Below are 12,070 nucleotides of genomic sequence, written 5' to 3'. Positions count from 1 at the left end.
TGCTATGTTCTCAACCCCCAATATCTGAATGGATTATGTTATTTACCCTACTTGAATGGGCCCCTCAGTGAAATAACACATATGGTACTGTATATGTGTGATAGTCAAGCTTTATAATTGCCATCTTTTTTCACAGTAACCATCTGTTGATGGTTATGTCATATTTGCAAATCTCAGTTTGTCCATTTTTTTCCACAGCACTTGTGGTCAATCATCATTTAAAGGGGTAATTTTTTAATTGTTCTACCGGGGTGGCATGCCCCCAGACCCCCTTATCTTAGCTGTCTGTACCCTAGGGCCCAGTGGCTCCATCCTTGATACAGCGTAGCCTTTTGTATGGGGTCGAGGCCCAAGTTGTGAGATATGTGCCCATTTTGTTTTTATTGCTTAAAGAAGCACAAGACAAGATGGTGAAATCAGGGTAAACATGTCTGATACATACATCCATACAGGAACAAAACAACATAGAAAACAACTTACTGTATGCCATGTAGTGAGGACTCACTTTAATGTATGTGTACTTCATTGTTTTATTGGTCATTGTGCAGCAGCAGTGACACATGGATTCACAAATCCACACACACACACACACACACACACGCACACACACACCACACGCACACACTATATTGGTATAGTGTTATCTTAGGGCCTTACAGGGATTGGTCACTGGCAAATGCATTGGAATGAGTTTTAGTGTATCGATTTAGACGGATGTTATGTCTGAAAACGGCTTCTCACACACACAGACACACATACATGCAAACAAAAGAGACACTTCTGAGCTATAGCAGGTTATGGTTTTAGGAACATCTCTCTACATAAATACATACACACACACACATACACAAATACATGTAGGCTATCAGTTGTCCAGTGTCCCCCTACAGGCCGCCTGCTGTTTTCCGTGGTTGCCGGCCTGCAGTGGGGAGACGAATCAAGGGAGATTGTCCTCACCTGGCGCCGGTGTAGCCATATAAGTCATCACTATCCCTTCTATCACTCTCTCTCTCTCTCTCTCTCTCTCTCTCCTGTCGTTCCTAGACATCTTTTTGACACACCGCACTGCATAGCACATCTACTCACTTATACACGACCGACACACATCCACACACTTCATTTCCACCCCCTAGACATTTCCTTTATTCTACTTTAAAGAATTGATTTAGAATTGGAATCTGTTGTCAGCCTCGTTTGTGTTGTGTTGTGAGACAGGCGTAACACCCAGCCAGTCCTAAACACACACACACACACACAAACACACGTCAGCAAGTTTGTCGGTGTGTTTTCATATGTGGATTCAGTACTGAGAGAGAATGTTTTAATTTCAAAGAGTCAGTTCTTCTGTTATCTCTGGGCAAATATTGCTGGCTTTTGTCATAAATTGACAACTGAGGTCTGAATAATGACTGCACTCAGTGAAGAAATGCAGCTCTGTTACAACTGCACTTTGGTTGCAGTGAGGGCTCAGCCTGGCCTCTCAAGGTGCCCAGGTCTGTTATCGCCTACCACATTCTATTGCCAGGTTGTGCTTGCTGAGTCTGGACATTGTCAACGCTTTTGAAAGCTTGGTGATTAAGGCACTAATTCGCCTTATTCACCTGGCGGCCAGAACAAGGCTACAGGGTACACTTGCCATTACACCTCAGTCCAGCAGATGGTGGTAATGCACTCCGTTTGCAAACTGCCAAACAAAACTCATTGAAGAAGAAGAAGAAGGAGAAGAAGAAAGTTAATTTGACTGTTTCTCAAAGTCAAGGATGGGTCCTTCAAAGCCGCTTTTTCAAGGACGTTACGTCATCAAATCTCGCCAAGCACTGTTCCAATGTCAAGGTTGCTGTAAAGTTCTATCAAGTAGAGTCCTTCGTTCTGAGATTTTCTGAGAATTTTCGAGGATGCATGCGTGTATCCTCTGTGTGCTTGGAACACCCACAATCCTGTGCGCACATGATTTTTAATAATGCACCTGCAGCTTCCTGCACACTAGCTAGTCTGTTCTATTGTGTGTTTTCCGAATGCTAAGAAAAGCCTTGCCTCGTCTTTGAAGGATTTGACTCAGCAGGACTCGTTCTACCAAGCACGAATCCTTGACTTTGACTCTGGCAGGCCAGCGCACCCTTCTTCTTTTTCTGTGAGCTTTTATGTTGGCAGTTTGCAAACGGAGTGCTTTACCATCATCTGCTAGACTGAAGTGTAATGGCAAGTGTAGCTTACCATGTAGCAGGGATGGAAATTAAATATTTTTCCACCTGCCACTGTGGCTGGTGGATTCCAAAATCTACCAGCCACTTAACTTTTTTACCAGCCACTAGAGAAATGGCATGAAAATGTGATGATAGAATTATAGTAGGCTACTTAAAATGATCACGGTTATCGGCATTATTGCGATACGACTGAAATGTGCTGAATTTTGCCCTAAACCTACAAGCACAGTAGCAACAAAACACTATAACTATAAGTCAACAGAACCACAATAATATGCCATATTGTCATGTCATAAAAGTGGTGTGGCTCCTTTAAGACTCCGTTTGTGTGAGTTCTGGAGCATCCTATAATCGACTCTCCAACTTGATCTAACTATACTGTACATCATCTGATTTAAATATTTACAGGTATCAAGGCTATATTTAACATTTAGTATTTATTTTCTGTTTGGCCTGTTATGAAATCATGCACTGAACAATAAATGCACAGCTCAGCTTTAGGAAACTTAATGCTTAGCATTTTGTGCAACTACATAGGAAAAACTCTGGTTTTAATATTTACAGTTATCTTTGCGATATTGTTAACATTTATTTTGTATTTGGCCGTATTGTGTATTACAACAGTCCAAAGTTAGACCTTGTAGACATTTGCTTCAATTTCAAAACCGGATTACTCTGGAACGGCTGATTGCATAACGGAATGTTTTACACCTTTGTGTTCGGTAAATTCTGCTGTTTATTCTGATATGTTTGTAATTTCTTGAATGAAAAGTTTGTGTGATATTCCACCACAACGAATGGGTGTGGAGATGTCCGCCTGTTTGCCTCATAGGTCTAAATAGTAGCATGTCATCTTTAAAATAGCTACGGGCCACTTCAAAAGATAAATTCGTCTATTTATATTAGTCTGTTTAGATACAACGCAGATCCACAGATCTCACTAGATTTGTTTATGCAGTCATCCTGAAATAAGCTAGCAGTGGCACATGAAAGCATAGCGACAGTTTCTTAATAGTAATGGCAAAAAGTGAAGCACTGCACCAGTGACTATAGGCTATGCTGCAGGTGGCGGCTCAGTTGTTGTAGAACTTCAAATCAGCGCGATTTACGGCTGGTAACGTTACATGATCCCTACAGACACTTTCTTATTTTTAACCGTCAATAACTATGAAAATTAGATCGGATCTGACTATTTGTGGTAGCCTATGCTAGCTCTATTTATCTACCCGCCACAGTGGCTGGTAAATTCACCAAATTCCCCGCCAGCGCACAAAACTACCCGCATTTGGGGGCGGGTGGCTAATTTCCATCCCTGCCATGTAGCCTCGTTATAATGGCCGCTGGCTGAATAAGGCGAATAGCATTCAAGCTTCTATTGGGTTTTGGTGATTTGATTCCATGTTACATATTTTCTTTTTGATAGAAATAATGTTATTAGGTGTGATTTTCTCTGCTAATCAAATTGTCAGATAAGTAGGTGTAAGATTACTATATTTTATTATACATTGTCTGACAGCAGTATCAATATGTATACAATGTTGCTATGGCATCCAATATTAAGAGAGCTGTAATAACATTTAATGAAAATGGTCAACTATTAATTAATGATTAATGTCATAGTTACATTATATTGATCAGATAATGGGGGTCAAGTTGAGTGTTAAACAGAAATGCTTAATGGTGGTGTGGAAGTCATAACCTCATCATCTCCATCCAGACAGTCCAGGACTCCGTCATTATGAGCGTGCTGAGAGATACACACATTGGACTTGCAGTGGAAAGCCTTATCATTACGACATTCTGGGGGTAGTAAACACACACACACACACACACACACATACACATACACACACTCATGTTATATTACAGTACATAATTGTAAGTCTATTGTAAGTGTATTACAGTATTCAGTCAGGTACAGCTATGTTCATGTATGTTAAATTTGAATGGTAAGAAATACATTTATTTGCAACATAGTTCTAAAATACTACTCTTACTGACAGTGCATTTAAGGAAGTACTGTTGTTTTGCCTTACTCTTTAGAAGGGCTGCACACTATAAGGATCCTAATTCCCAGGCTGATTATAATCCTTTCAATCATATGTTGTCTTCTGATCAACTGCTCTGCTTCATGGAAGCACAGTGGGCCTAAATTGTGGGCCTACTGTCACATGCTTGTCACATGTCCAAAGGACAAGCTAACTATGGACAGGAAATGTAATCAAATACATTGTCATGTCTCGATTGACTCACTCTAATGGTCTCACTACAACAATGGTCTCAGTCTGTTCAACAACTCACCATGTGATCTCTATCAATGTAACCAATAACAAACTGCTTAGCCTATTTAAGGGAAGTTGACACAATGTTCTAGGAGTCATTCTGTAGTCAGAACTCCCGCACCACTTTGGTGTGTAGTCATCATCTTCTGAGCTGGGTATATATATATATATATATATATACACACACACACACACACACACACACACACACATACACACCTTTGCAGCACATCTCATCGCTGCCGTCTCCACAGTTGTTGATTCCATCACATGTTTTGTCATGCAGCACACACTTTCCATTTGCACACTGGAACTTACCGATGTCACATTTATTACCTGAAACATCAACAGTGAACAGATTTGAGTTTGTCTTTGAGTTGTTTTTGTCCCTAATGAAAGTGCCATTCTCCATTAAGAGAGGGAGACATAAGGAGAGAGAGAGGGTGTGTGTGTGTGTGTGTGTGTGTGTGTGTATGTGTATGTGCACATTTGTATTCTGACCTGGATGTAGATTACTACTGTTACTGTAACAGTTGGCCACTGCAATGTGACTTTTATCATTAAGTTTGACTGGACTGCCAATGTGACACTCAGCCAGAGAGTACTCATGTCCTTTACAGAAGACAGGAACACACACATCTGGCAGAATGATGTTCTTTCTTGGAACATCAGAGTACTTCATATTGGCTGCAGTCTTTGCCAACCTGAGGTAGAGAAAGAGAGAGAGAGAGAGAGAGAGAAATAAGAGGATACTTTATTCCGTTTAATGAATCTTATTGCTTTGGTAATATAGACAATAATTTATCATATCAATAAAGCCAATAAAGTCATACCAATGTCATTTAAATGTAAAGGGGCTACTGTATGTAGAATTCTATAGGATTTGAGTTGTCCTCAGTGCCACCGCTCCCACCACGTATCACACACTGTGCGTAGGGCACCAAAGGACAGAGGGGGCACCAACATTTAGCCATTTAGTAGCTTTACCCCAAACTGTGTTTCACTCTTCCTCCAGAACATTGACAATGTCAGAATGCACCAATGCCATGTTCCATGCAGGGATGATGCTTTTTGGGTCCTCTCTATCTCCACCATGTCGCAGGTCTAACTGGACTTACTCCATTTCATTGGGAACGCATCTTACGTGCGCAGGAGAGAGGCTTGTCATTGAGTATCTTCTTTTTAACATAAGAAATGTTTAAAAGGAAATCATGAAGGCAATTAAGACGAGGCTATAGGAGTTTGCAAGGTTATCTGGTTCAGGGCACCGACATGGCTAGCAGCGGCACTGCTGCCTTTAGTGGATATCTGAGCAACACACAGTATAATCATTCTTTACATTACATCAAAACAGTTATTTCTTTACATTCTGTTTCAAATGTTTTGAACGTAAAAAACTAGACCCTTTAAAACCTGAGAAATGAAAGCAGGTGGTAAAGACACTCCACAACTGACTGCCTGACATCAAACCTTTCAAGCTCTGTCATCAGCTGCAAATGGATTGTGGTAGTTTAAGATAGTAAGCAACACAGGAAGCAAATATGTCATGAGGTAGGCTATAGTGTCATTTGATTGGATGGCGGCGAGAAACATACGTGCGGAACATTCCACGACACGTAACATGGGCAGCAGCGATATTCCATCCCTCATGACACACCAGTGCTTTTGTTGAATCTTTAGGCAGCTGCACCTCAATCACCTCCTTCTCAGTCTTTAAGGATTCTTTGAAGACATTGTTAGCTACACACAAAAACACACAAACATAAACATCCAAAGTGTGTTGGCGTTCATGTATGTTTGCATCTGTGTGTCTGTGTAAACGTGTGTGTGTGTGTGCGTCTTTATGTCTGAGTCTGTGTGTCCATGTATCTGTGTACCAGTATATGGGTTTGTGTGTGGCAGCATTACAGTTAGTGGAAAACTTTGTAAAATTCTTGTTTGTGTACGTGTACTGTATGTGTGTGTGTCTGTGCAGGTCTCACAACGGCAATTGGTTCCTAGGTGAGAGAAGACAGGAATTGTATTGTTGTCCTTGCAGGTCTCTGCCACGGCGTGACATCGGTTCTTGGACTCCTTCCCATCACGGGTGCACACTTTCTCCTTAGCATAGCACTCATCTGGCTTAGGATCACATGTGCACATTGCAGTACCCTCTGAGCAGCGATGCCCCAGTGGACAGGAGACCTTTGCACACGACAGTTGTGTGTATTGCTGTTTGAGACAATCCTCTGGGCCCAGGTATCTGTCGGTGTGTATCTGAGACTGTGAACCAGATGTGGGTTGTACTGCTGGCTTGCTGATCACCACTCCTGCTGAGGGGAGCTGTTTGGACAGATGATGAGACTTCAGATTATTTCCGCTATGTCTCTCTCTCCACACACACACACACACGCGTACGCACACACACACACCAAAACTAGTGAGCGGAGTGGAGCGCGAGCGAGGAGCGGAGCGGATGGAATTTTGTTGGAGCGGGGAGCGCTTTTTTATTCAGAGGCAGGAGCGGCCGCTCTGTCCCGCTCCATTTTCGCTCCGATACCGCTCACACCACGAGTGTAAGCCATGCTCAAATCCACCCTGAACTCACGTCTTCATAGTACAACCAATACCGCTACAATTCAAAACAAACATATTGACCATATTTGTAGCGGATTAGGCATAGCCAGAGTTTTGTTCAAGAGTAGTTTTTATAGGCTAGCATTCAGAATCGGGGGAGAGAACTTGTCTGTTATTCGCATGTCTCTCGAACCGTTCATCCGATTGATTTCAAACGTGGCAAGTATCTTGCTACAGACACAAGTAAGTGTAATGCCAACTTTGCCGTTGTTTGGATAACAAATGCAAAATATATTGGTAAATATACTGCGTATATACTTCTGCTCAATATTTGAGCCTGAAGCATATACAGTAAAAGAAGGTCTCGCAGAAAGACTACACCCGTTTCCGGTGGCGCAGTAATATCAAGGTAAGGTATGTTAAAACCGCTTGCCATAGAACTTCCAGGTCATGGACAACGGCATTTGCAAGCAAGCTAATCTAACAGGGACTCTACTTTCCAGTTAATTCAGTGTATTCCCAAATGCTTCAAGAAGTTTCATGTCTTAACCCATAACACGTAATAATTAAGTGTGCTTGCAAAGCAGCACACTTATTGTTCTTCTTAAGTTTTATTGAGGGCCAAGCAGCGAAGCTGCAAAGGCACCCATTGAGTTACTAGCTTTTCCTATTATTATTACACTTCCGCCATTGGAGTCTATGGCAGCCCATAGAACGCCTGGCTAAAAAGTGCAGATTTTTGGCAGAAAGTTTCGGGACACTCCACTGTCCACTCACACTCATTTACGGACCTCTAAACCCAGCCATCTAGCGCCACCAACAGGTCAAAATCTGTCCGGAAATTGAACCGCTGGGTCTAAAGTTATGAAATTTGGCACACTGATTCAGCACTGTCCCATGATCACTCTCACCAATTTCCAGAACTCTATGCCCAACACTCTAGCGCCACTAATGGGTCGAACCTGGATTGCATTCACGCATGTGACCATTGAGCGGTGTGTCCGATTTTCACATATCAGGCACCGTTGGAATCCCTGGACCGACCTAAGTTCAATGACCCCTATTACGTCACTTTCCGCCATATTGGATTTAGTCCAAACTCTACGAAAAATTTCAGCGGTCAGAAATTTCATCCGATTTTCACAGAACTTGACGGAGATGATCTTCTGCCCGAGCCGCAAAAACGATACTTGCCAGATTTTTCAATTTCAAATTTGTTTGCCCGTAACAGCCAATCAAATACGGCGACGAAGCCGCCAAACAGGAAGTGGACTAACATCTCCGTGACGCTTTGAGTTAACATAACAAAACTTGATACCATTAGTCAGGACAATGTCCCAATCACTCACAGCAATTTTTATGCATATACATTGAACGCTCTAGCGCCACCACCAGTTCAATGCTGGACATGCGTTCATGCGCGTGATCCTTGACTCTTTTGTCTGATTTTCATAATTGACCGATCCCAAGCCCCGCCCCCTTTTTCTATGTCACAATGAGGACTTCGGAGGACCTCGGTCAACCTCGGTCAATTTTGAAATTTCTAGTGGCCATTCGGTATGACAATACGCCAGTTATCACGAATGCTATAATGCTTCTTTTAAAGTAGCTTAAGTAACTAAATAACTAAAGAGCTCAAAAAGGTTCAAAGATAAGCCTGGGATACTTGTAGAAGTGACATCCGATATCCTGACCGATATCCTAGACAAAGGCTACTACATTGCCCACGTTTAAATTAATTATAGCATAAGCGGGCAAGTCTAGTGCAAGACAAATCACGTCTGCAAACTGCAGATATGTCAAACGTGATAGGCATGGGTTTGAACTCGGAGTGGTTTATTTTTCAATACACTTGTATCATGTTTATTTGAACTCTTCCTTCTAAAGCAGCCATTCAAAATAATAAGTAGGCTATCGGCCTACCGAAGAGAAGCTATCTCTCCACCTCCCCAACATGAGCTGCTTGGCTAGTCACTCTCCCAAGTTGCGTGGGAACTTGGATCTGCAGCACTTGGTCCCGTCTTCTATTAATCCTCGAAATATGGTTAGATTTTGTTATGGACCGCGTCAACACCATATTTTTGCACAGACCTGTTTATTGAATCAGTCACATCTGCAGCAAATAAGGTAAACTACCTGCTCGTGATAACGTGCTAATTGTTTATCCCCAGTTAACATGCATCCCATTAAGATCCACGACACGGTTTGTTTGTCCTCAATTTGTGGTGTTCCACCTCGTTGATAACAGCAGACATTGTGAATGTGTCCATCTGCATACTGAAGGCCTTTCTGGCCTCTGTTTTTTGAATATATCAAGATTACTTGACCCCCAGAAATCCAGCATACACTGTTGCACTCGGCTAAATGGGGGTGCTGCGTCCCCATGTTGAACACGCGTTCTCGCCATAGACTGTAAAAAATAGGTTCTCGCACACTTTCCTGCAAACTTGTCCGACTTAGCAACAGTAACTATGGGACTGACAATGGGAGGAGGGGCTTGGGATCGGTCAATTGAGGTAGCGTCTGAATCCTTGGACCATCCCGAGTTTCATCCGATTTTCACAGAAATTGGCAGAGATGATCTTCAGACCGAGCCGCACAAATGATACTTGTCAGATTTTTTATTTTCAAGTTTGTTTGCCCATGACAGCCAATCACACATGGTGACGATGCCGCCTAACAGGAAGTGGGCTAACATCTCGGCTATGCTTTAATGTATGAAGTCCAAACTTAGTATAGGGACTTGGTACCTGATTGTGGGGATGCACTAGGAAATTGGCGTCATTTGGCCTCTACAGGGGGCGCTTCAATACAGGAAGTGAGCTTGTATCTCAGCAACGCTTTGATGTATGAAGTTCAAACTTGGTACAGGGACTTGGTATCTGATTGTGAGGACACAGTAGGAAATTGGCATCATTTGGCCTCTATAGGAGGCACTGTAATACAGGAAGTGAGCTCATATCTCAGCAACGCTTCGTTGTATGAAGTCCAAACTTGATACATGGACATATTAGCTGATTGTGAGGACATGCAAGGAAAGTGGTCTCATTTGGCCTCTAGGGGTGTTGCAATAAAGAAAGTGAGCTCACATCTCAGCAAAACTTTGGTGTATGAAGTCCAAACTTGGTAGACGGACATGGGAGCTGATTGTAAGAACGCACAAGGACATTGGTGTAATTTGGCCTCTAGGGGCGCTGTAACAAAGTAAATGAGCTTATTTCTCAGCCGTTCTTTATCCAATTGCCATCAAACTTGCTCATGCCATGGCAACGCCATTCCTGCTATAGCGCACTGCTTGGCCCCCGCATTGCTGCTTGCAGCTATATTTGGGGGCCAAGCAGCGAAGCTGCGAAGGCACCCATTGAGTTACTAGCTTTTCCTATTATTGTGAGCCAAGCAGCGAAGCTGCGAAGGCACCCATTGAGTTACTAGCTTTTCCTATTATTATTACACTTCCGCCATTGGAGTCTATGGCAGCCCATAGAACGCCTGGCTAAAAAGTGCAGATTTTTTGGCAGAAAGTTTCGGGACATTCCACTGACCACTCACACTCATTTACGGACCTCTAAACCCAGCCATCTAGCGCCACCAACAGGTCAAAATCTGGCCGTATATTGAACAGCTGGGTCTAAAGTTATGAAATTTGGCACACTGATTAAGCACTGTCCCATGATCACTCTCACCAATTTCCAGAACTCTATGCCCAACACTCTAGTGCCACCAATGGGTCGAACCTGGATTGCATTCACGCATGTGACCATTGAACGGTGCGTCCGATTTTCACATATCAGGCACCGTTGGAATCCCTGGACCGACCTAAGTTCAATAACCCCTATTACGTCACTTTCCGTCATATTGGACCAATATTGAACATATTGATTTTCACAATTGAGGTAGCGTCTGAATCCTTGGACCATCCCGAGTTCATCTACCCCTATCCCGTCACTTTCCGCCATATTGGATCTTCGCCATATTGTATTTAATACAAACTCTATGAAAAGTTTCAGCGGTTACAAATTTCATCCGATTTTCAAAGAACTTGGCGGAGATGATCTTCTGATCGAGCCGCACAAACGATACTTGTCAATTTTTTTAATTTCAAGTTTATTTGCCCGTGACAGCCAATCACACATGGCTATGATGCCGCCTAACAGGAAGTGGGCTAACATCTCGGCTACGCTTTAATGTGTGAAGTCCAAACTTTGTACAGGGACTTGGAATCTGATTGTGAGGACGCACTAGGAAATTGGCATCATTTGGCCTCTATAGGGGGTGCTGCAATACAGGAAGTGAACTCGTATCTCAGCAACGCTTTGATGTATGAAGTCCAAACTTGGTACAGGGACTTGATATCTGACTGTGATGACTCAATAGGAAATTGGCATCATTTGGCTTCTATAGGGGCGCTGCAATACAGGAAGTGAGCTTGTATCTCAGCAACGCTTTGATGGACGAAGTCCAAACGTGGTATAGAGACTTGGTACCTGATTGTGGAGATGCACTAGGAAATTGGCATCATTTGGCCTCTAGGGGGTGCTGTAATACAGGAAGTGGGCTCATATCTCAGCAACGCTTCATTGTATGAAGTCCAAACTTGATAGATGGACATATTAGCTGATTGTGAGGACATGCAAGGAAAGTGGTCTCATTTTGCCTCTAGGGGTGTTGCAATAAAGAAAGTGAGCTCACATCTCAGCAACACTTCGGTGTATGAAGTCCAAACTTGGTAGACAGACATGGGAGCTGATTGTAAGAACGCACAAGGACATTGGTGTAATTTGGCCTCTAGGGGCGCTGTAACAAAGTAAATGAGCTTATTTCTCAGCCGTTCTTAATCCAATTGCCATCAAACTGTGAGTGCTTGCTCATGCCATGGCAACGCCATTCCTGCTATATCGTCCCGCTCGGCCCCCGCATTGCTGCTTGCAGCTATATTTATTAAGTGTGCAAAGCACACTTATTGTTCTTCTTAAGTTTTATTATTATTATTTTTCCCGTCTCCCTAATTTTTTGTCAGCCCTAGCGCCT

General features: G+C 42.8%; 1 protein-coding gene across 4 annotated transcripts in view; it reads right to left on the bottom strand.

Moving 5' to 3' along the window:
• The window catches only part of LOC125289825 (SCO-spondin-like), a 58,888-nt gene that overhangs the window by 19,084 nt on the left and 27,734 nt on the right, over positions 1-12,070 (bottom strand). For all 4 annotated transcript variants that reach the window (XM_048236875.1, XM_048236876.1, XM_048236877.1 and 1 more), the window contains 5 exons: positions 6,469-6,808; positions 6,082-6,226; positions 4,988-5,190; positions 4,706-4,822; positions 3,904-4,004 (listed from right to left, as the gene is read on the bottom strand). In XM_048236875.1, coding sequence (XP_048092832.1) covers positions 3,904-4,004; positions 4,706-4,822; positions 4,988-5,190; positions 6,082-6,226; positions 6,469-6,808 — 906 coding nt within the window. The remainder of the gene's footprint in view (positions 1-3,903; positions 4,005-4,705; positions 4,823-4,987; positions 5,191-6,081; positions 6,227-6,468; positions 6,809-12,070) is intronic.

Source organism: Alosa alosa, chromosome 24 (genome assembly GCF_017589495.1).
Source record: "Alosa alosa isolate M-15738 ecotype Scorff River chromosome 24, AALO_Geno_1.1, whole genome shotgun sequence".
In the NCBI taxonomy this organism is placed as follows: domain Eukaryota; kingdom Metazoa; phylum Chordata; class Actinopteri; order Clupeiformes; family Clupeidae; genus Alosa; species Alosa alosa.
Note: the sequence above shows the minus strand (reverse complement) of the source record. Positions and strands in the feature narration are given on the sequence as shown.